This window comes from Carassius auratus, chromosome 46 (genome assembly GCF_003368295.1).
Source record: "Carassius auratus strain Wakin chromosome 46, ASM336829v1, whole genome shotgun sequence".
Classification (NCBI taxonomy): Eukaryota; Metazoa; Chordata; class Actinopteri; order Cypriniformes; family Cyprinidae; genus Carassius; species Carassius auratus.
This window is the reverse complement of record NC_039288.1, coordinates 16,663,255-16,690,277: the sequence shown is the minus strand read 5'-3', so window position 1 is coordinate 16,690,277 and position 27,023 is coordinate 16,663,255. Positions and strand designations below refer to the sequence as shown.

General features: G+C 35.3%; 1 protein-coding gene across 2 annotated transcripts in view; it reads left to right on the top strand.

The window, feature by feature from the left end:
• The window catches only part of LOC113064390 (rho GTPase-activating protein 24-like), a 90,888-nt gene that overhangs the window by 14,680 nt on the left and 49,185 nt on the right, over positions 1-27,023 (top strand). For both annotated transcript variants that reach the window (XM_026235184.1, XM_026235183.1), the window contains one exon: positions 16,032-16,119. In XM_026235184.1, coding sequence (XP_026090969.1) covers positions 16,032-16,119 — 88 coding nt within the window. The remainder of the gene's footprint in view (positions 1-16,031; positions 16,120-27,023) is intronic.

Genomic DNA, 27,023 nt, shown 5'->3' with positions numbered 1-27,023 from the left:
AAAGTCTACACATCAGTTGGCAGTTCATTCACACGACATTCTCCAAGTTCAAATCTCATGCCAAGATGCAAGCAATAGAGGTGAAGAGAGTGACCTGATTTTTACCTCACTGAATGATGACTTGTCAAGGTTCTTCATCTAACAATGGAGATTTTTATCCTCGAGGTCATGCAGCTGGTCTTGAGTAGGTGGACAAATGTGTTTACTATGGAATCAGGCGGGAATTTGAGAAGTTTCCGTAAATCTCCCTTAAAACCCTCCCATCTTGTGCATCTACTGTGAGGAAGAAGGGCTCCTTGCCCACAAGAATACCTTCACGTCTATATTTTTATGTTCATCCCCTCTATATCTTTGAAGTTCCATGTTCAGCTTTAATTTTGGTGTTTAATGCACTGTTAGAACTTGTCGCAGGTTTCGTCAGCAGTCAGATATTGGATTTCAAGGGTAGGCAGCTTCTTCATTCGGGGTTTTTGTTGACAAAGCTATCAAAGGACACTGAATACGACTTTTAAAGAAAACGAGGGGCTTTGAAGTTCTTCACACGACTATATTTGAGGTTGTTAGAATACTTTAAGGATGCAGGCTGTGAAACTCTTCTAGAATTCCCCAGCAAATATTTACACACATATGAGACAGTCTTCTATCAAAATACTAATATGTGCTCTACTTTGAGTACTTCTGTTAGAATAACCCTTGCAATGACATTTTTTGCAAAATTTTTCATATAAATAGTGCAATATCTCATTAAGTTTAACAAATGAAAACAAAGAGATTTATGTATAATAATTATGTACAATATTTGTTTAATGTATATAACTTTCTAATATAAAAAATTAAGTATAACAAATAAATAATCATCATAGTTGCTTATTTGATTATAATATTTGCATTATAATGTTTACTTTGATCACTTTAGTATTAATCATACTTTAGTATAAATATTTTGAGAAATTATTTTATCATATTTACTATTATTTCTAATAGTTATGCTCATTAGTAATCTAATATTCTATTATTATGATTATTATTTTTATTTTATTTATTCATCTATTAGTAAAGATGTTAAAAATATAATATTTATTTATTGTTTATAAATGAAATATTAATTTATTATAATTATCATATCTCCTGTATTATTATATTTATTTTTTATAATATTATATAGTAAATGTTATAATAAATAAATGCATATGTAATATTTTTGTTGAACAAACTGTCTGAAGCATTTGTTTTCTTTATTTTAAGTGGAAGCTGGGGTTTGTGTGAATTGACTTGTCTGTAACCTACTGTAGAAATGTTTTCTTGTACATAAGCCACCATTCAAAGTATCTCAAGCAGTTTGAGGGTCAAGTGTACAAACATTTCTGCTTAACTAGTTGAATTATTGATCGATTCTGATTCATGTGTTTTCTGTGGTCTATGAATGTGGTCTATGTGGTCTAAAATGCATATTGTGGGAACGTTTATATCTTTGCACACGTGTGTATGAGTCTGAAAGCAGTAGAACGTGAACTCCGACATGCTTTGCCATGACAAAGCAAGTGCACAAATGAGAAACGCATCAACCTAATACCTAAAAGTTGGACTATACCAATTCATAAGACCTGCGATGACCTGCTAAAATCAAAACAGAGGATAGACTCATGTATTTTGATCTGCTTTTTGTTCCAGAGGCACTGCTGAGTATTTGAAGAGCGAGTGGAAAGGCAGACATGAGTCAGTAACTGTTATGACAGGCTGTTGTTGACACAATAACCAGACCCTCAACCATGAAAGAGCGGCTTTTGCTTTTTACATATTGTGTAATCACTGGCATAAACTATTCCATATGTGCAAAACTAGTCAAAATAGTTCCATGTATGTGTGCTGGGCTAGAGGTCTCCATGGCAACAGTTTGCAGCGCTAAGGGGAAAACCAATGACAGTACACCAGACAGAAGATTCAGATCATGTTTTGACTGTCTGTGCTGAGGTGGGTGGGGGGGGGGGGTTATATTTCCTGTGTATTCTGAAACCGTCTAATGAGAAACAGACAGTTGTTCACTGCTTAACAAACAAGTCAGTTATCGGTTTCCAGTTGGAACTGTAGCTATAGCATCCATCCATCCATCCATACATCCATCCATCATCCCTCCATCTACCTTCTATTTGTCTGTCTGTCTGTCTATCCATCCATCCATCCATCCGTAAAAAGTTTATTTTATTAAATAGAAGATTTTATTATTTTCATTGCTTTAAAATGACTATTAAATAATTGTATTATTACTTTTTTCAGCAATGATTTAGCTTCTTTGCAATTTTATTATTCAATTTTATTTTTGATTTATATGAAGAGTTCCAAAACGCAATATATCCATTTTGAAGAATACATCCATCAGTCATCGCTTCCAAAATGAAAACCACAGAAATTCCTAAATTACATTTCCCTTACATTCAACTTTTCAAAAGAGCATCTATCTTTGCCATGTTACATTCATTTAGTTGACTAGTGCTGTGTGCTGTATTAACAAAAACATAAATGACATTAATAAAAACACTAACACTGACAAGCTATGCAATATCGCGTTTTTTAATCAAATATGATTCGAACACGATGTAACATCTAACGAACACGATGTAGCATAGCTATAGTATATTTTTACCGTTTACAGTGCGGGGAATGGTGCGCTGTGATTGGTTTTTAGCGTTTACAGTGCGGGGAATGGTGCGCTGTGATTGGTTTTTAGCGTTTACAGTGCGGGGAATGGTGCGCTGTGATTGGTTTTTACCGTTTACAGTGCGGGGAATGGTGCGCTGTGATTGGTTTTTACCGTTTACAGTGCGGGGAATGGTGCGCTGTGATTGGTTTTTACCGTTTACAGTGCAGGGAATGGTGCGCTGTGATTGGTTTTTACCGTTTACAGTGCGGGGAATGGTGCGCTGTGATTGGTTTTTACCGTTTACAGTGCGGGGAATGGTGCGCTGTGATTGGTTTTTACCGTTAACAGTGCGGGGAATGGTGCGCTGTGATTGGTTTTTACCGTTTACAGTGCGGGGAATGGTGCGCTGTGATTGGTTTTTACCGTTTACAGTGCGGGGAATGGTGCGCTGTGATTGGTTTTTACCGTAAATAGTGCGGGGAATGGTGCGCTGTGATTGGTTTTTTCCCTTTATAGTGCGGGGAATGGTGCGCTGTGATTGGTTTTTACTGTTTATAGTGCGGGGAATGTTGCGCTGTGATTGGTTTTTACAGTTTACAGTGCGGGGAATGGTGCGCTGTGATTGGTTTTTACCGTTTACAGTGCGGGGAATGTAAGGAATGAGTAAATGGAATGGGAATGAGTAAATATTATATTTCATAATCTTTAAAATATAATATACATCATTTTATTTTATTTTAAATTTATTATAAACTTTATTCTATCTTTACATTCTAATTAATAAACATCTGAATATTGTATTAAAAAAGATGAACAACGCCCAATTATTATGGGTTATATTATGTGTTTAATAATGAAATAAAGTATGTCTTTTACGGTTTACTATTATTTATGAAAAGATGGATTACAATTTGTATTATATTGCTTTAAAATATAAAGCAGAAAGTGTTTCCCAAGATTGCTATTTTTACTTAAAGACACAACATGATGAAACACATTGACCTGTCATGTTGAAATACCAGAGTCATTCAGTTTCTTCAGTTGAATATAATGAAATGGTGCTATTTAGTCTTTTGGTGGCTTTCACAAGAATCAGCATGACTTCAGCTCAGCGTATTGACAGAATCAAACAGTAAATAAAATGCTCCTGCTTCAAAGTCTTTGTACAATCTGCTTACGTGCAAACTTTTACAGTCAGAGCTGCTTTTGATCTTATGCCATCGATTTTGTGAAAGCTGTCACAAGATGTTGACGTGAGAAAAGTTTGTAAAAATGCCTTTTTGTCTGCTTCCCCATGCATGTCTTCTTAGATAGCAAGACAAATGACACTAAAAGGTTGAAAGTTCCTGAAAAATCTTCCCAAGATGCACCTCTCTTAGACAAGCACAAACCAAACAAGAGTACTAAAATGTCTTATGGCATATTTCAGCATGTTTCTAGTCATAAAAAAAAAAAAAAGGAAAAACCTGACACTGAACATTTGAAGATATGCGTCACCAAATTAATTATTTTTATTACACATTTTATTTACTACAATATAATACATTAATATTAGATTATAATAATTTAGAAAAATATAAATGTATTTTGTATTTTAATGTAAACATATTACACATTTTATTATAGAGTTACATATGCCAAAATATATCGCCTTTATTTTATTTATGTGTTTATTTGTTTGAAGATTCGGCTCTGGTGCCTAAAAATGATTTGTGTTGTGCCTGATAAAAGTGTATTTATAATGAGGATATATATGATTAATTTATTAAATATGAATATAAATTCTTTGAAAAGAAGTTTACCATCCGTTAAAGTTATAATTCACATGCCAGCTGGGGAGGGAGTGTTACACTAGCTGGATAATTTTATTTCAAAAGATCCTTTATCTCTCCTTTTTATCTCAAAAAAGGAAAGCAGTGAACCAAAGACAGGTGCATTAATCTCAACTATCTAACCTACAGCATGTTCACCGCTGCTTTTATTTTCTCTACCACACAAACAACTAGGTGAGTTTGTTTTAGAGATGGAAAACTTGTCTGTAAGTAGGGCACGCAGAGACAGTTTGTGCACAGAGCCCACAATCTCCCCGACCTGTCAAACAGCGAACAGAAAGATGCACCGCTAACCAATGGATTGCAACATCGGAACCAAAAAAGAAGAAAAAGGAGAAAAAAAGTTATACCAAAGTTATATCACACACACAAGGCAAGAAATACTGTCAGAATAAATCACAAAATTCATCAGTTTGTAGTCGAGGAGGGAAGGGAAGTATAATTATGACGTCCCAGAATGCAACAGAGCCACAAGAGGTGATAAAGCACTATCATTAAAGTGGCTGTTAATAAGCGTCTTCATTCAAAGCGATTGCTCCATTAGTTACCTGCCTCATTAGTTCAATTGCTGTCTCTCTTTCCGGTGCATGAACATCTGCCTCCTTATGTTCTCTAAGGAGGCGTGGCCTTGTGACTTCATACACGCACACATGGACAGGATCATATTCTCACCATATAGAGTTATTGAACTTGACATAGAGAGAGTCTTTGTGCATTTGCGTCAGCGGCGTTAAGTTCACACATGGGGTTCGTCGCAACAGTGCAGTGTTGTGTGCATCTGTCACATTTGCTGACAGGGTCAAAGGTCATCTGCTGCCATGCGGGGAATCAACATATGTGGTTGTATAGATAGATGTTCATAAAGGGGCTTTTGATTAGCTGTATGCCTAGCTGTATTCATGATTATTATAATTCAGCTGGAAGTGTAATAATTGGACGTGTTGGGATGACACTGAGATCTGAATACCTGTTTTAGGATCAGTGAACCTCTTAATCTAAAGCTGGCAAAATGTCATCTTATTTTATTTTAATTTTAAATATATATATATATATATATATATCATTTTATTTTTGGGATTTTTGTCTGATATATAAACACAGACCATTAAACTGGTCTATAAAATAAATAAATAATTTTCATGAATGATGTCTGGAGGAATAAATGGTGCCAAATTTGACAAAATGTAATAATAATAATAATAATATTATACTGAAAAAATATGAAAATGTTGGCAAAAAATATTTATTTTATTTTTATCAATTAGTTATTGATATTTATTGATATTTTATGACATTTTTGCCTCAATCATCACATTTTGAGGATTTAGTTATACTCGTCAATCATTATATTTAATTTGTATTTATATAGATTTTTTTTAAATATGAAAATGTTGTTATTTTAGTTTTCCTTTATTATATTTTATTTAATAAGCTTCTATATAATTATAATGATATGACAATTAAGAATAATATTTCCTTTTATTATTTTAATTTATTATTATTATTCAGCTTTTGTGAACAGAAAGTTATATTTCATGACTTATTTATTATTTTTGTTGTTTTTTTACAGTTTGCAAACTTATTTCATTCATTTTAAGGGTTGATATTTGTTTTTGCTTTATTGCATTCAGTGATCTTTTTTCCATTCATTACATTTAATTAGTATGTATATTTACTATTTATTAAAAAAAAGAATATATTATTTTTAATATAAAAATATATTAATTATATATTTTTTAATTTGACTTTCCAGAGATAATTCAAAATAATGACTTCGTATTCATGTGCGATTCTGTTTGCACCCCACTGCAACAGTAGCTGTAGAAACTACAGTATATCCCACAGTGATTATATGCACAGCAGCGTCTGATGTGTCCTAAATGACCTGCTGGCACTGTTTCCTCGTGCACTTCCTGTTCCACTGTACTCGGAGACATCAGAGGTCATCCGGAGAGCTGAGCACCTTTCACTGCTTGCTAAATGATGTCTGAGGTATTAGTTACAAAGCAGGATGAAAAACAATGTCGAAAAGAATCTGTTCGCAAGGGATGTAACACTTTAATCTTGTTCTTTGTCCTTGAATATGTCAGACCAGGACTTTGCCAAATTTAGATGACATCCTGAAAGATTGAAGGTTTATGCATGTATCTCCCAGTCTCTGTTCTCCTCTGTAATATGCCAGGGATTTGTGACAGGTGACCTCTCATTATCCTCTCCATCAGCTGTAGTTGGAGTCCTTCTCTCTCTCAAGCATTAGATATGGCAGTAATTAGTATTCTGTGCAGACTGATGTTACGGCTGCAACTTTTATGTCATATTTCTGTAATCTTCTTTATGTCCTCTGTGCTTGCGCTCCTTAAATCTTGTCACCATCCATCCTTCGGTGAACAAAATGTGTGGCCCTATAACTTTACTGCGCAGTGTATAATCACCATAAAAAATATTCCTCTTTAATGAGTCTCATCTGATTACACTGTAAAACGACAGTAAACACAATTGTTCATTTCAAAAGCAATATTTCAGACTGCAGAGAATTCATGCATATTGTTTAAATGATAACTTGCGAAAACTGATCTGAAAAGGCGAAATATGAACTGAAATCTGAATATGTTGTTCTAGAAACTGAAGTGTTATTTTCCATGACAATCAAAAGAATCCTTTACACATTTCCAAGTTGATTCTTGCACACAGCCAACAGAAAACAAGACGTTGTGATAAATAAAATGTATGATAGCTGCAACGTTTAAGGTGCTTTCAAAGTTTTATTAGTCAAAATAAAGATCTTTTAGTCTAAAAGGAGAATTGCTGAGAATTAACTCCCCGTAAAGCCGTGATCTAAGATGTAGATGAGTGAATGGGTGCCGTCAAAATGAGAGTTCAAACAGCTGATAAAAACACCACATTAATCAACACAACTCCAGTCTGTCTGAATGAGGAGAGAAATATGCTCAGATTAACACTTTACAACAGCAAACAGCCCGAAATGTTATTATATGTTATATGTTATTTTGATGTGACGGGACATCAAAGGATGCACATTTTTACTGGAGAAAGTGTTATTTTGGACATTTAAGTGGCATTTTAATTGATGGACTGCAGTCGTCTGGATTATTGTGATGTTTTTAATCAGCTGTTTGGACTTTCATTCTGACGGCACCCATTCACTGCAGAGGATCCATTGGTGAACAAGTGATGTAAAGCTAATTTTCTCTAGATCTGTTCAGATGATGAAACAAATTAATCTACAGTATCTTGAATAGTTGAGTAAATTTTGAACTTTACGTAAATAGAGTTTACCTTCATCATCCTATTAGTGGTAGAAAAAAAAAATTGTGGAACACCAACAAAGCAACTAGCTTAAGCATCCGGTGCTCAGGCTGTTAAACTCTAGCCAAAGGAATCATCTCCATTACGTTTGTTGTTCTTTTTAGATCATTTGCATTTTATCTTTGAGCTAAGCAAACTAATTGGCTTTATAAAGTACTTAGTGACTAATATGATTATAAACTACTCTACATTACAATCTAATTAACTTTGCTTTCACTAGACAAATCATATCAGTGTTAAGAGTGCAAACACACAGCTTCCTATAGTAGCTAAGAGCTTATTTTTTGGTCAGTAATTGAAGAGCAAAACTGCACAACCACTGCAGGAAACATTAGCATATCTATTTTCCGCTTTTTTTAGATGCATTGTATATATATATATATATAAAGAAGAAAAAAACACAACAAAATAACTAAAACTTAAACTAAAAATGAAACCAGAATGTGAAAATTTAGCAACATAGGGCAACGTGTACTTATTTTACTAATAAACAGTGCCCCATTTTAAAATATAAGGCAATCTCAGCTTGCATTTTCTCAGGAAAAACTGGATTTTAGTCGGTAATTAACATTTTGTCCAATCTTTATGTGTGTTTTGTATTTGTAGTTGTTGTTGCTGGGTCATTACTGGAGCATGCTAACGTTAGCAGGTTAGCGGCGAGTGCTGGTCAAGTTTCCTGTGAGGAACACTGTTCTATGTTGTGGTTGGCACTGAAGCCGCACACTAAGCTTTGGAACAGAGATCTTTTTTAGTGGAAAGGAAAAGTTGAAGGTGGCCAATCTATTTAACCCTGAGGGATCCTGTTGTACAGGCAATGCTGTTTTTTGACTCTGAGCTATGAAAAGATCCACTTAAGCTAGAGCAGATTTGTGCTCAGAGTGAATTTGTACCTCGCTGAACACAACAAAACAATGAACATGAAGATTCCCACAGACTTAAGGTTTTTCCGAGCAAAGCTCAGCCAGCAAATAGTGCATTTAAAATGAATCATGTGGCCTTTTATGTCTCATATTATTCATGATTTGTCATTGGTATGCTAGGCTAGCATGCAATTTGACATTTTGCCTCTCTGTGTCATTATTGATTAAAATTGGGACTCTGAAATATAAAAAATAGATTTGAGGTCGATGAGTAATTCTCCTATTCCTGCAGCCTAAATGAACATCGATTTTTGGATCCAATAAATATCTAAAGTCTCTTTTGTTTTAGATGCTGGTAGGTTCCTGTGTTTTAAACAATAATGTGCAGTGGCTGTGTGTAATAAACCTGGATAGAACCTGATTTAGCATTGAAGAAATCACACACTTTTATGTTGCTGATTCATTCTCAATATTTTACCTACCATTAGAGCTTTTAGCAAACAAAAGGAAAATGATTGTGCTTCATTAAAATGACTCACATGTAGAGTTTCCAGCAGACAGTTTATAGAGCGTACAGTACATTTAGCCTAGCACGCTAATAAAACCAGGTTATTAGCAGCATTTATTCCAAAGAATTTGCTAAATGAATAAATGTAGACCTAGCAAGAAAGGTTTTATTAGAGGAACAGGCTAAATGTACGCTCTATATTAAACGGACTGCTGGAAATGACAAATACATTTGCACTTCAAAGCAAAAGTGAGTCATTTTAATGCAGCATAAACTTCCCTTTTATTTCCAAAAACTTAAAATCAGCCATTATTTTTTACAAATTAATATATGAAAGGATTCTGAGGATCATGTGACACTGAAGACTGGAGTAATGATGCAAAAAAAAATTCTGCTTTGCATCACAGAAATAAATTACATTTTTAAATATATTAAAATAGTAAACAAGTATTTTAAAATGTATTAATATTTAAATTTTTTTTTACTGTATTTGCATATTTATATGAAAAAAAGCATACTTGGTAAGCCCTGGTAAACTTTTTTTTTTTTTTCAGCTTATTCACAGAAAGACTCTCTCCCACACACACACACACACACACACACACACAGTGTGGTTTATATCTCTGTTGCCATACTGTATATAGAGCATCCCACAGAAGAAAATAGTTAATTGGTCAGGATGTCGGTAATGGAAATTTGATGTTAATCACATTTCTGAACTGCTGCAGTCTGCTTGTTTGTAGACCCCCTATCTACAGGTACACCAGCCGCCAAACCTGATTCCATCAGGTCTGCCATTGAGGGCATTTATAATATTACTGCCAGTAATTAGGTTTAGTCGCCTCAGCGGTTCAGAACAAATTTCAGCAAAAAATAGAGAAGCACATTTATCATGCAACTCAATTGTGGGCAGTCAAAACAGCTAGATGGATGCCGTCCATCTCAGAATTATTTTTTGATTTAAACACTGGGCACACTAGCTCATTTCCCACCTGCTTCTGTTAGACGACCACAAACTGCGGTGAGGGTAATGAAGTTTACCTGTGGCTACCCCGTGGAAGCTTTTATTTCTGGGAGTTGGTGAGGTAGCAGGTGTCGGAGTTGAAAGTTGTCAGGATCGTAATGGGTCTGCAAATGGACTTTTTCGTTTTTGTGAGTGGAGAAATCCTCAAGTAATTTGCTTTTCCTGAACCTGGGACAGTCTGTCTAGAGGTTTTAACTGCAAAGAGTTCCATTTGAACCTACAACCTTCAAAAGTAACAACATGATAATAATAAGAAAGTTTTATCTTCCACAAAAAGGTATAGAAATTGGCTCCTCTTTTTAAGAAACAAGATACTAATGTACTGTATTTTAAAAGTAATATCCACTTGCTAGCAACATTACCAAGTCTGTAATGCCTAATGTTTTGCCACAGCCCAAATGGCTGTTTATTTCTTTCTACAGCTGCAGTCTCTTGGACGTACTTTCATTTTTCTGCGAACAAAAGAGAATAAGACTTGCATTATAAGCAGCTGATTTCACCTGGATACGCGTACATTTGTTGCACTCGCCGCAGGCTAAAGACTGCATATTAAAAAGCAAAAAGAAAGAAAGGAGAGCGAATGAGGCCTCTAAGTGTGAAAAAGTGCTGCAGGACATACAGCGGCCACTAATGAACAAGACGTGAGGGCAACCCTCTCAGGAAAAGTCAAGGTTAAATTGTTCAAAGGTGCACCTAATGGGACCGTTCCACAGCAAATGGCTTTCCTTTAATTAATTCCATGGGACCGTTTAGTACTTCAGGCTTAAGTACTGGGTTGTAGCTTGTTTTATATCCTCCTGTTCCCTTTGGTCTTTTACCATCAGCCTCTGCTGGTTGATATAGAAATGATGCAAGCTTTTCTGATCTGATCTGGGACTGGATTTTTGCGTCTCTAGGGGGGATTCCCACATACCCGCCGGCTCTGTATGCAAGCTTCTCAGAAACTAACTTCGTTTTGGGACCATTGGGACTTTAATTAAAGATAAACAGTAGTGACATAACAAATCATTTTTGTTCTGCTTCTCTATTTTTCTCTCAAGCAGGGAGGGAAATTCCTGAGATGATATTAAGCTAACCTTTGGCCTAGCTCAATGCGGCATAGCAATCTGGGGCAAATGACCCAATATCTCATTTCCTCTTCCCACAGTTTCTAGTCCTGTGCTGTCCAGATCACACAGAATGCATGTGGTAGTGTCTTTGATGCAGTACATTTCTGGTTTGTTGTGTCAAAGTCCAAACTGTCCTGGTCTGGCTTGAGGTGTTAATGAGGGAGCAATAAAACAGCCAGGACTCAGAGGTCAGAGGTCAGAGAGGTGCAACACCTTGCTGAGCGATGAACTGCTGCCCCAAAGCAGTGACCGTGGGAATCCACAGCTTAAAGGTTTGGCTGGTTAGAATGGTTAAGCCGCTGGTGGTAGGTTTTGTAACTACGCCATTTTGTACGCAAAAAGAACAGTTCCACTAATGGCCATAAAAAAATAAAAAAAAGATAATAATAGTATGTTTTATTTTTATTTTATTTTTTTTACTCTTACATTTTTATTTATATAATATATATATATATATATATATATATATATATATATATATATATATATATATATATATATATATATATATATTATAATTTCACTTAATAGACATTGGGCATGAGAAAGATAACTGAATCACTACACTATATGTTCATGCTTATTTCCTTAATTTTATTATTTCTGGGTTTATCTTAAAGTTAATCATTATTTATTTAATAACAATGTAATCATTCTTGCAGTTCTCCAGAAAAAAAGTATATAAATAATGACATCAAGTTATTTTATAATTATTTCTTATTATAATTTCTTAGTATAATTATTATATTTTACATTTAAAACAATATTGAATTTAAATATTCATTTATTCATATTTTATTATAAATAGTAAACATTATTAGTCTAAATATTTTATTAGTTTTACAATAGTATGTTACGATACATAATTATAATATTGTTACATTAATAATATACTGTTATAATACATAATTATTATTACCATATATATTTTATAAAAACATACATTCATTATTTATAATGTTAATGTTATTATATTGATATCATAGTAATTATGTTAAATATACTTAAACGTGTAGTTTGTTAGATGTAATAATTTCCGCAGCTCTCAAAATAATTAATTAATTAATGTATTTATTTATTTTTCCTTTTCCTTTAAATTCCTTCTATTGATCAGCTATTAGCCATAACACATATCATATTGGCCAACGTTTTAATGTAAATGCCTATTTATTGTTGTAAACTTTGAAATATATAGGTCAATGCTTTTTTAAACAAAACATGGCCAAATGTAGATCATATTTTTACAGTGAAAATGTTCTAATATGGAAGTTGTCATGCATGAATAATTGCTTTGGGCCATACTCCACTATGTATCATGATCATTGTTGTTGTTCACCAGAGCACAGAGTGTAGAGTAAGGAAGGAAGTGTGCCAAGGAAGACACATGCTCTGGAATGGGCTGGGGTTTTGTTCCCTGCCTTTTGATGATATGTCTTTGCATGTTTTACACATGGAAGGCCTATGGGGACCACAAAAATGCCTTTAATTGAAAGTCCATGTCTTTAGTAACCCACCCTCAAGCCTCCGGTTCTATAACAGGAACCGTCGCCCACATCAAACCGCTGACCTGCCTCACTGTGGGTCTTCACAAGCCCCACCAGTGTTCCTCATGGGGGCGGCAGGTATGGTTTCCGTCGCATAAGAAGCTTGAGTTTGAGTTCAACTTCATCAGGAGCAGAATGCTGCTTTCAGATCTCATAAAGCTTTAGGAAGTTTTTTAACAGAAGTAAATCACGGCATCACACGCAGAGAGGCTTTAAAAGCCCGGGGGAAAGAGGTCATTGTGTAATGATCGTCATATGCGGCTGCTTTTCAACTTTCACAAAGTTTGTATTACCATAGAAGGCACCACTTACATTTAGGAACCCTACAATCTAGACTAAGTATTTTTATAAGGTCTTGTTTAGATAGTCATATATCATAGTAAACCGATACGAATGGTTTAAAGACTCTGTGAAGTCTTAAAAAAGACAACTGGCTTGTGACATTTACGGATGCTGTTGCATGTTTATAATTTCTTTATGAAAACCCCGGACTTGCTGACAAGTAATATAGAGAGGCCTTATTATATTGCTTATATTTACAGTCAGTAATCTGAACTTAACAAAAATAGGAAAGTATAGTATTTAGACACACAAATAGACATGTAAGACATCTTATGATCCCCAAGGCTGCACGTGTTTAATCAAAATGCAGTAAAAACAGTAATATTGTGAAATATTAAGCATCGCAAATAAGTAAGAAGTGTAGAGTACCCTGCTTTGAATGACTTCAGGACATCTGCGGCGACAGGACAGCACTAGTGGGATGTCGTGGCCTAATGGTTAAAGAGTCGGACTTGCAATTGAAAGGTTGTGCAGCATAAATGGCTGGCCACTGCTCCGAGTGTGTGTTCACAGTGTGTGTGTTCACTGCTCTGTGTGTGTGCACTTTGGATGGGTTAAATGCAGAGCATGAATTCTGAGTATGGGTCACCATACTTGGCTGAATGTCATGTCACTATGTCACTAGTTTCTCACACTGCGCTGGTGTGATCTTGGTCCTTTCTGCTTTCGGTCTCTTACATATTTCAGCAACTGTAGTGGGTTTCTTAGCCATAATTCTGTCATCAAAAATTTTCCAGAGATTTTTAATCTGGTTTAGATCAGGATTCTGGGTCTGCCATTTCATTATTTCATTATTTCAATGTTTTCAGCTTCAAGGAACTACTTTACCTGTTTTGCAATGTGACTGGCGTATTGTCTTGCAGGAAAATTGCTGATTGGGAGATGCTTGCATGAAGGTATTGCATGTTGACTTCTTTATGCATTTGGGCTTCAGTCTTTCCCCAGTCTGACCCCGAACAAAATGTTTCCCTTTAAACCCGAATAAATTTAACTTTCTCTTATCACTAAAGTGAGCTTTGAACCAGTTCTCCTCTCCCCACACAACACGTTCCACAGCCTAGCCTACGATTATTTCTGCTGATGAGAGGCTTGGTCGTTTTCAGATCCATATCCTGTTCAGCACTGAACTGGCAAGCAATTCCAGCTGCAGTTTCTCTGTTTCCGGGCACGTCAGGATACTGGATGCTAAACATACACACTGATACTTGAGAAGGATGTAACTGAACTCTGTTCTCTCTCTCTCTCTCCCAATGAAAATGTGCTTTTTAAGCCCCTCTGTAGAGCAGATATCAAATACTCTCCTTCAAAGGTGACTGCTTTAGACCTCTGCAGTTGTTCCACTGCATACTTTAAATAACCCCAGAGTGCTAGGACATACTGTAATGTTACTATAAAGATATATATGAAAGCTCACTCAGCACGTGTTGCTTCAATAGTGTGCATTGTGCCATCTGACCATGTGTGACTGTCAGTCAACCATATCATGATTCTGTTTAAATAAGAGGATGAAGTAACACCTGGCATTAAAATTATGGGAAATTCCCCTCAACCTCTGAGGCACACACACACACACACACACACACACATAGACACACACACAGACACGCGCACACACGCACACACACACACACACACACACACACACACACACACACACACACATATATATATATATATATATATTATAGTGTAGTATGCAAGAAAAATTACACACAGAGAAAGACATATGAAATAAAAGAAACCATTAATAGAGGATGGTGAGATGCTGGGAGGATAAAGAGACGGACAGATGAGAGCGATGGGTGAAATCAGGCTGCTTTACCAGTCCGCTGTTGGTTGTAACATGGTCCGTGTGGAACGATGATGTTGTGTCTATTTAAGGCAGCAGTTCATCCAGCGTGTCAAACACTGATCTATAAACCCACAGAGCTTTGTCGACTCTAATGGCTCCTGCGCTCTGTCATACAGACCCCCGAGGGATCCATCTGTAACCCCTGAACTGGCATCGCTGCTTTCTGACTACAGCTAATGTCCAGATGATGAGATGGCTTCCATCATGGACATTTCTTATCCCTTTTGACTTTCAATTCAACTCTGGGCACAGTTGGACTTTGGATTTTTTTTTCAGTTATTTAAATTTACTTTGTATGAAAGAAATATTTTTTGATATATTATTTTGATAGACATTTTACATCTATATATGATGTCAATCGGTAAATATTTTATATTTTAAAAAATATATGGAAAATAAGTTGGACTTCATATTAATGTGTGTATATATAATTTGATAGTTAAATAAAATATATTAAATATATTAAAAGTAAAATATATTTAGATTGTTTTATTTATATGTAAAAAATTATATATATATATATATATATATATATATATATATATATATATATATATATATATATATATATATATATATATATATATATATAATTTGTATATAAAAATATTTTGTCATTATTTATATTAAGTTAAATTATATAGAATAATATAATAAGGAAATATAATTTGGACATAATTTTAGCTTTTAAAAGGGCATTTTAATTATATAAAAGCTAATATATATATATATATATATATATATATATATATATATATATATATATATATATATATATATATATATATATATATATATATATATGTCTGTGTGTGTGTGTATACAAAATATACAACTGAAAAGTAAGTCTAAAGAAAGGTATTTTTCACATTTTAGCCTTCCTATTCTCCAGTGCACCCAAGCTTTTTCTTACCGTGATTTATTTTCCTCGTACATCTTGCTTTCCTCAGCAGTTTGTGTCTGACTAGTTTCTTTTGGCTTTTTGGTTCCTCTAGGGCACCATTTTCCTACCTGGCAACAGAGTCACCGAACATCCCAGCAATGGAGAGGAAGGCGGAAAGTTCCTATTTGAAGTCATCCCAGGTAAGGAGAAAGCGTCTTTTTACCATGTCTGTTTTTCCAATGCAGACTTCCTTTAGCTTTCATGATGGGACCGCAGTGACCTCACTCACTGACGAGAGGTCTTCAAAGACATACACGCTAAAGAGAACAGATCGAAGCTGGGCACTTCGCTGACAAACACAGCTGAATCCTTATGCTCCAGACACAAACACATCACGGGAAACCTGTGTCATTTTAGCGGAACAGTCTCTTGCATTTGTAAACAATGCTCATTTCGAAATCTTCTAGGCATCTTGTCATGTAAACCAATTCACGTGTTTCCAAATGAATCCCTCTTTATCCAAGTTCGTGGGTAATTTGTTCTCTCCCAAATGTAGTTTAGTGATGAATGGCGCTGGATGTGCCACCTGCTGTAATTGGTTTACAGACCACACTCTTCTCTCTCTCTCCGGGCTCTGGTTGTGTTTGGAGAGGGTTCAGATAAAACACAGATGTCCCTCTCGTGCAGTGAATGATGGATCACTGAGGACAGATGAGAGTTTGAAGAGCAACAGAACTGCAACTAAACTCAGTAAAACTGTTCAGTTCTGGGGAACACTCTGATAACTTACACGCCTGAGCTTCAAGCTAAATAAATGAGTGCAACAAATAACAGACACACATAAACAGCTGGAACTGGGGTACCACACACTCACACTATATCAACAAGTTATATCGGGTTTACAAACAACACTGATTTGGGTCAGTTTGCCAAATCATATATATAATAGAATTGCATCATATTTACTGTAGATATATTGCTAGACACTAAATGCACTTGATTTTTACTATGACATGCACATTACCTTCTTTGATGGAATGAGCCGTGTTTGTTGTCATCTGTGTTTGGTGACGCACGTGAGCACACTGTGTCTTTGTTTCCAGGCTTGTGACCTTGTAGAAGGCAAAAAAACTAGTTTTAGGTCTTTGTAACTTTACTTTGAGAATCATTGCAGAGCCTTGGACCTTTATCTGCGGTGACACTGTGGCATTTGCATGAATAGGGCCTTTTTGCAGAGTCGATTAATATGACACGGATCACTGCCTACTGACCCTGTCATCACGGTCTTCTTATTAGTCATGCCGGTAAATGCCACATTGTATCTGTCACCAGAATCATCACAAATGAGTGACTACGTGCTAGATGAGCAACTGCAGTTGAGATAAATGGGAATGCTAACGGATAGCTCCAGGTATTGTGCTTCTTTGGCCTACGTGCTGAAATCCTGTCCCGTGTTTCCCCAGCAGACAGCCGTGAGAGTGTGCGCACTGTGCCAGAAAACAGCAGAAACGGAGATTTATAGCACGTTTTTAGCGCTTTGGAAACGCAGCACGGCTCCAACTGTCCTGCCAGCTGACTGTGAGAAACCGGAGCCATTGTTCAGCATGTCAGTCTTAGATGAAGGCGTTTAGGAGTGATCCCATGCTTATATGCACTTTTCCATACATTAGAATAAATGGATTGAAGATGAAAAAAGGCTAAAGTCCATCTCAGCAATATTCTGGAGTAGGCTGTTTTAAGCATAGGTTTCTTTTTTTCTTTTTTTTCTGCATATGCCATGAAATTGCTTGTCCCTTGAAAAAGGCTTTGTAAATGTTGTACAGCTCAGTTAGTAAAAGAGGATTGTTAAATGTGAATTTAATCTCCTCTCATCCTTCAAAAATACAGATGGGCGTGTTTTGTGTAGATATAACATGGACTGAATTTCAAATTAGTTCTCTTGTCGTCTGTTAATTTGGTTGTTTCTGTGTGTACCATTGGCTCAGCGGTGGATAAATATACTTTTTTGTTTGCACTGATATAAAAATTATGGACAATAACAAGTATCCATACTATGTTGTATGTTAAAAATAAAATCTATTAATGTAGTTATGCTAAATGGATTTGGGCATTACAAAACGATATTGCACAGTATGAATTATGGTTACGTATTAATTTTGTCTCTGTTTCAGAATGAATCAGTGGTTTTGAATGAATCATTTGATTCAATTATTCAAATACTGGCACTCGTTTCGTTTTTTTGAACGAATCAGTGTTTTGAATGAATTGGATAAATGATTCATTGGCTCACTGATGAAAATACTCACTTGTTTTGTTCGTACATGAATTAGTGTTTCTGAACGAATCAATTGAGAGAATGATTCGGCGATTCATAAATATGTGTTTTTTGGACAAGGATGAACGGTTGACCAACTCTCTCACAAAGACCACCTCCACCAGCTGCTGTAACGATGTACTCTAACTGTAAGAAAAAAAAAGTTATTAGTTGTCTTTTGGGATATGCAGAAGAATTGATTCACTGAATCGCTCTCATTCTGTGACGTTATATGTCTGTCAGGTCTAAATGTTCATTTAGAAGATTCCGGAGTCTAGTAATTGGACTCTTTCCAATTTCACAGGTCTGTTTTTGGATTTCAGACCAACAAGAGAAAACCTCATGAAGGCAAAATTGGATTTTAATTAAAACCTTTCTTGAAAGTTTTAATATGTAGGGTTCAATTTTGCTCCATCTGTTGCTGTAGTCCAACAGCTCGCAATATGTTTCTATCACGCAGACAAATCTACCTTCATAATAATGCGAATAATTACTTTTCTGGCCCAGCGAACACCAGAATGAAATTTCAGACCTGGCTTGGCAGTGCACAATGATCATACGACAGCAGATTTTTCTGGAAAAGCAAATGAAAACAAACACTAAACTGACAGCATTGTTTCATAAACTCCAGGCCAGACAGAAAATGAGACTCCTTCCTCATAATATTTAATCATATCTGCATCTGGACCACTGTTTACTCACTGATCCTTTATTTATCAATCTCTAATTTATTTATAACTCACTGACGTCCAGTGAATCCGGGTAATAATGGAGAACTGAGAGAAGTCAAGCTAAGAGTTTGCGCAAGCAAGGAAAACTTGCAAGTTGAATTAGGTTGAAGAGCATTTCTACTTCTCTTTCTGCAGGAATAGCTGGTGAACAGTTGAGTTTGTATCTAGTGGTTTGTGTGTTCATCATGAAGGTTGAGTGGGAGTCAGTGAGAGTTCAAGATGCAGAAACCTGCAGATGTTGAAGTGAATCTGTACTGTGTGGTTTCTAGAACACCTGCAGAATCTTCAACTGAGACTGACACAAATCCCACGGGTTGATTGCTTTCTTTTGTTTCTTCTTTTCTGTCTTTCAGATGTCCTTTTGTTTATTCTTCTCTTTTGTTTCTTTTTCATTTATTTTTTCCACTTGTTCTTTCATTTGTTCTTTTGTTTGTTTGCTTGTTCAGTCCTCCATTGACTCATTTGATTGCCCTGTGTTATTTCAATAGTTCCTTCACTCTTACATTCAGTTGTTCTTTCTTTCTTTCTTTCTTTCTTTCTCTCTTTCTGCTTCTGCTCACATTTTTTGTTTGCTTGTTTGTACAGTGTCCGGTTGAGTTATTTGATTATTCCACTGTTTGTTCAGTAGTTTCTTTCTTTCTTTCTTTCTTTCTTTCTTTCTTTCTTTCTTTCTTTCTTTCTTTCTTTCTTTCTTTCTTTCTTTCAATTGCTCATGTTTGTACACTTGTTTGTTTAGTCCTCCATTCCTTCGTTCATTTTTCTTTCTATTCTTTTTTTCCTTTCTTTCTCTCACTTTTTTCTCTCTTATTTGTTTGCTTTGTTCTTTTTTTGTTCATATGGTGTTGCTAAAAAGAACATTTATGTTGTGTATTTGGTGTAATGCGATGTGTTTCTGCGGTTCAAAGTTCAAAAAACACATTATTGTGTGTCCCGGCGCGATGAGACAAAACCAATTAAACCCATCACAAACAAGGCATTTGTTGCATCCAGTGGGGACATAAGTACTGATTATATTGACTTATACTGTCTTTTTATGTGTTGAGTTGCGTATCGTGGCGCGTAAACATAAAACTCATGTCTGTCATTTGTGATCGGACAAACAACAAGCGCTACTCTACACTGCTCAAAACTTACGTTTGTATCATCAGGGGCAGATTCTTTAAATATGTAAACGTACTTACAGACTGTGAGTCAGAAGCACCAGACTGTCCTTGCAAAGTTGGAACAGCAGCACTTTATAGAAACAGACACTTGCATTGTAGGCTACTCTCACAGGTAACAGTCATCGCCCTACATAAAATGCACTGCACACATCTGAATATTTGGGTTGAACTGTTCTGGAACAGTGTTGTATGCAACTTAACCACTGATTTCTAGTTGTGTCCTCTTTTGGAAGACCAAACAAAGTAGTTTCGCTTTCACAACGAAACACACAGCGACTCCACATCTGTCTGACCTACATAAATGAGAGTGTAATGAAGTGATTGTTGAATCTCCTGCGGCGAACTGTTTTTCTTACCTTCAGATTGACTTAATTACAGCACAGCACAGCTTCCTCACTTGCACTGGCAGGACCAGGTGACTTCCAGCAAAGCCGTGCAGTTTAAAACAGGGAGGATGTGAGATTTAAGAGGGCTGTAATTGCATTCTGAAGATGAATGTCAAAGTCAGGGTCAAAAAGCTACTGTATCCACTCTGCTGTAGAACCATAGTAGCTCCAGAGGAAACAGAGGAAGTCAATACAGCTGCAGATTTATTTTATTATTTACCTCTCCCAACAAAGAAAAAGTATGAACACATGCAAATTAAGACAGCGCTTTATAAAATATAACGCTATTTGATTCACATTTCAGTTCAACTATTTATTGAGATAATTTTTGTTAATATTATTATGATTACTGAATTTTTGTATGAAGCATTTCTAAAACATTAGTCTTTGACGTTCCTCTGTTTTTCCATGAGGGGTCTGATCTCTTCGGGTCTCTGCTGACATGAAGCCGTATAGAATTACAGCAGCAGTTAATCAGTGTTTTAATTGGACGGCTCTCTCGTCAGGGGGTCCGAGGGTGAGTGAGAGGAATCGGGGGGCTTTTGTCTGAAGGTCGTGGCTGCTCTGCTGTGCTGTTTATTTACATTCTCGCCACTGTCTGTATGTCTTTGTGCTGGAGAACTGTTTACCGCCAACTGTTCAGACATTATTCTTTGACTTGATTGCTGGGAATTTGCATGCCAATTTATTTCACATTTAGCTCCGACTCCCTGCCAGGACAGTCCTAATGTAGAGAGAATCACAAACAAGCCGAGTTAGACTAATGCATGGGTATGGCAGATGCAGATTTCACGCGCCAACATTAGTTCAAGTCCAGGTATGAAATTAAACTTTTAGTTACATACTATAACTTTTACTATTTAATAAGTACTTGCAGTTGCTGTGTATGCTTAGTAGCTATCCCAATAAAAAACAATGCATAAACCAGCATAAGCTGGTTTTCTGGTATTGTTTTAGGGCAATTTTCAGCTAGACAGGCAGAAAAAAAAGACCTTCCAGTTTAAACTATTTTTGTTCCACATAGATTTTTTTTTCTATATGTAAAAACCTGAATTAATTCTCTTTAGCATATAAAAATATGTGAAATATGCCCAGACTCCAGTCATAATCCATTGCAACCAGCTTTAAAATCAGAATTCCATCATTGACAGACAATGTAGAATTCAATTATGGCAATGATGATGTCATATGTTTATATGCTGCATTGTAATAATAAAAAGTCCTTCAGGTTACACTGTACAATGAACTGTAAGATAAACTTCTGTTTACAACCCTAAAACAAAATTCAATGCAAAATTCAAGACCTGCATTAAACATCAGACAAAACAAATAAAAATTGGGTAACACTTTATAATAACTGCACACTATTAATCATTAATTAAGCATTAGTAAACAGATAATTCATAATTTATAAAGCATTAATAGACAGTAATAATCAGTTTATAAATACAGATATAAATGCTTTGTTCTTGATTTAAAAGCATATCTATAATGTGTAATTTCATACTTTATTCATGATCAGTTTATCCTTTCTCAATGAAGTATAGCATTATTTACAAACCAGTTATTTAGGAGTTGCCAGTGATTCATAAGATCACAAGAAATGTAGTAAATTCAGGTAGTTATAAAGCATTTAGTAGTGGTCAGTTAACTATTTATGTGAGCTCATCTAAAGTGAGGACTAGTTATGCCTTGTAAAGCATTTATAAAGGATATTTAAAGGCTCAGTTATCTTCTAAACAAAAAACAGAAACACAACACAGTGATACAGAACATAGAAATATTAACAGCCTTTAAATCTCATTTGTAAAAGCTTTACAAGGCATAAATAGTCCTCACTTTAGATCAGCTCACAAAAATAGTTAACTAACAACTACATTTGTTTTATAACTACCTGAATTAACCCTGAATTACAGTATAAATACATGTTAATAAACCATTTATTAACACTATAAGTAACTATTACTATATGTCTGAATAAAAAGATGTATGAATGCACATTTAAATAGTTTATTAATCATTTACTTACAATTTCTAAGTGATCTTATGAACCACTGACAACTCCTTAGTAACTGGTGTGTAAATAATGCAATGCTTAATTCAGAAATGATAAATTGATCATTAATAAAGTATGAAAAAACAATTATTAAATACATTACAGATATGCTTTTAAATCAGGTATAAAGCATTTATATCTGTATTTATAAACTGCTTATAAATGTCTATTAATGCTTTATAAATGATGAATTAACTGTTTCCTAATGCTTAACTAATGATTAATAGCATGCAGTTATTATAAAGTGTTACCAAAAATGGTTATGAAAAATGTCTTCATATTAACACAGCACAATACTATTTATAGAGCCTTTGATTTATTATTATTATTTTATTATTATTATTATTCTTTTATTTAATGGAAGCTTATCAATTTCAAACCTTTTGACCTGTTCTTTTGCATTTCCTTTGGGAAATTAAAATATCTTTATTTTAACTGTCTATTTTTCTGTCTTTTACATACTGACACATTAGCATCAAATACATTTTAAACATATGTCTCTGTGTATTAGGGGCTTATTATATGCCATGTGTTGGGTTTTTTCCCTGCTTACAACTTGTTCATTCTTAATCTGTCACGGCTCTCAGGTGTAACTTAAGTGTTTGGCGTGGGCAAGTGAGAGAAAGAGTGTTCTAGATGTACGTCTGCTGTGTTATCATTATTGAATGTCACTCAGACTCCTCCTTGCATATCTTGCATGCTTTAAGAAATGTGATACTCATAGGCACGTCGCCACAGGCTGTACATATATAATCATAGACAAGGTGAAAGGTCACCATGCATACCTAGGGAGTGGGGCATAGCGTTTTTGTGATAATAGAGAATGTTTGTAGAGATAGAGAAAAATAGGAAGTATATAATTTATGGATTTTTTTTTACCAATTAACATACAGTAAATATTTAAATTCATCCCTTTTAAAAGGTATGTATATTAAACATATTATTTATATTAAAAGTGAATATATTATATGTATATGTAAAATGTATATTTTATTTTAACATTCCATTTTTTTTTCTTTTTCATATTTTTGACCGGCTTCTTGATAATAAAATCTTCAGACACCCTTTAAATGCCCTCTGATCTGGCACAGCCATAACAGTGGGTTAATTTTCAATCTGTTCTGCCACTTTAAAACTGTAAAAACCAAGTGTGAAATTCATATTTCACAGATGGCATCTGGAGAAACAATCAGAGCCACATCTAGAGGATTCTATAGCCAAGCATCTCATCTGCTGTCACATATTTTCATCAGTGAGTTTGTAATATACAGACTGGTTCCAAAAATGATCTTTTGCCACCACTTTATGCCAATGGTGGATGAATTGAGAACTTTCACAGAACATAAATTATTTTTCTCATGCCACAAAAAAATATTTTAAGGGTTCAGAACTAAAGGCTTTCCACAGATTTTGCCATTTTGAATTTTGCCCCAAACTTTCTTACTAAAAAGTTGATATTTTTCGAACACAAAGCTATTGAATGTCTTCAAGATTTAGAATATGGCAGACTACTTTTAAGATACTTTCATTGTGCTGTCAGTTCTCAGTTTTTCAATTCTCAAATCTCACATTTTCATAGATTATACTTGCAAGAAAAGTGTGAAATATTTTTAGAAATTCACCTTTTGGGTTCCTTTTGGAGAAAAAACTAAAAGGTTAAATATTGAAAATGCATAAATAATGACAGAAACATGAAAACTCCAAATGGTGCAGATCCCATTCTGCTTTTCAGTGTGCAAGGCATGAAAAAGTGGTTTCAAGATTAGAAAGATGAATGAAAGGATGTGCTTCAAATGTTTATGTAACAACTTGTGCCTTAATATGAAATACAACCATGGAACTATTTTAATGTGCATGAGACAGACACGTTTGAGCACACACATGCAAATTTATCTTCATGCTACACAGCTCTCACCTCCGTATAGAAATGTTATTAACAGATGACATCAGGAGAAACTATATCCAGTATATTCACTGCTACAGTTTATTCAGGACCTTTCGATGTGAGTCTCTAGTCTGTTCAAATGTTCAAAACATTTGCTCTGGAAACAACTAAACAATCCATTTCAATGATTCAGTCGAGTAGTATGCAGAAATGATGATAGTTCATTCTTGATATCTTCAAGAGCTTTGTTTCATGAGAAGAAGATGACCTTCCCAGAGAATATTTCTGGAGTGTGGAAAGTTTTGTGACATTATCATCCGTTCCGAACAAATGGAAAGTAGAAGAACTGTAATGGCCAAAGCTATGAAGGAGCCCAAAGAGAATCCGAATCAACATCAGACAAACACATTCCAGAAAGCTAAATCTGGCCTGCCAGAAGAGAAAGAGAAAGAGAACTGTGATATTGAAGAAGACAGAACAAAGATGTCTATTATCCTGACCGGGCAGACTGGCCCGGGTCCAGGTGTGTGCGGCCCGCTAATAAAGAACGCGTGAAGGAGCTCATTCGGGGCGTGAAACAAGCTGACCTTTACTCCGGTCTCCTCTGAATAGAGCTACATGCTGCTGGACGCCTGACAAAAATGACTTGAGGACCATTGGTTCCTAAAATGAAGCATGTAGGAGCCAAATGACTTGAAATGACAAATTACAGATCACTCTAGTGTTGATTATGGTTCCAACATCTATCCCAAATGATATTTCCATTCAAATTTATTCAGCATTAAAGCTGCAGTAGGTAACTTTTGTAAAAATATATTTTTTACATATATGTTAAACCTGTCATTATGTCCTGACAGTACAATATGAGACAGATAATCTGTGAAAAAATCAAGCTCCTCTGGCTCCTCCCAGTGGTCCTATTGCAATTTGCAGAAATACATCCGCTCCCGGTAAGAAACAACCAATCAGAGCTGCAGTCCGTAACTTTGTTTGTGTTCAAAATGTAGAAAAATGTATATAATAAGCGAGTACACCATGAATCCATTTTCCAAACCGTGTTTTTAGCTTGTCCTGAATCACTAGGGTGCACCTATAATAAGTGTTTATATTCAGACTATTTTAGATTGCTTCGGGGTACCGCGGCAGAGTAACCCAGTACCTTTGTGATTCTTCATAGACATAAACAGAGAGAAGTAGTTCCGGCTACGATGTTCTTCCGCAAGACGCAAGCAGTTCTGTTTATTAACCGCTAGAGCGTCAAAAGTTCCCTACCGCAGCTTTAACTACAATTAGGCCTCACTATGCCATATAACAACAAATAATATTTTGTTAAATATTTGGCTACTTTTTAGGAAGCTACTTATTACAGAAAACTCTTTTGTGAATAAATACATTTTACGTAAATAAATTGTAATGTATTATTTATTCATAAATTATTAATAAAAAAGGTACAGTATATGTGGACTATTCTAAACAGGACATCTTGGTCATATCCTGGAAATGTTATATTTATTTATCCAAAGAAAGCTCCTATTTATGTTTGCCAAACTTAAATTTAAAGATCAAATATGTCTGAAAACACAAATATTAAATTTTTCTCTTCTTGAATTCCTTCCGTTATTATTATTATTTTTTTTACAGCACATAATATATATATATATATATATATATATATATATATATATATATATATGGTATCTTGTTCTAAAGGGTCAGGTTTTGTAGGACGTTTTGTAGGTCAGATTGTCTTTATGTGGGTTGAGCTTTGTGGAGCGGTTTTGTAGATTTGACGTGTGAAGTGACAGTTTCGATTTTTTAGACTTTTACCAGTGAGACATACAGCGTCGCAAAGGTTTCTGGGAAGTGTGCGTCATACGATCCTTCTGTTTTGTAAATATAGCAGATGACATGTGATGTTGTATTCTGGTGGTTAAAGACCTGTGCTGCTCCTGAAAGGTTGCAGATTGAAACCAAACGAGAGGAAAGAAAATTCAGTCATTACTTACTCAAGCATAAAAGAGGCTTCTGAGAACCTGAGAGTAATGCCGCGTGCATAAAATTAAGCTCCGCTATCCAACACAAAAGCTGAAGCTGTTATTGGAGCTGACAGAGGAAGGTATAAATGAGATCCCCTCCAGCGTGTTCTGAAAGGCTTGTTTGTTTGCTGCGAGGCTGTTTGAGTAGTTGTTCTGCCGGAGAGCGTCCTATTCATATGGATGCATCATTATCTGCCTCTCCAGACGGAGCGAGTGCAACATGACGTAGATATGATGGGTTTATATATGGGCCTCATGCTGAAACATGTGCAGAGGATGTGGAATCAGAGTCATGCATGTGGTGTCCCCTCTAGGCAAACATTCTTTTTTTCTGTCGGGATATTTGGAGGGTGTATGTACACACACAAAAGGGCGTTAAATCAACACCGAAATAGATTTTAATTACAGGTGGGTTTTAACACTAATTGGATGGAACGTATTTCGTTTTAAAAATGTAAAATTGCACAGATAACCAAACTTAAATCCAACACACTTTCATGGCAGTTCTTGGTCACACTTTATTTTAGGGTCCA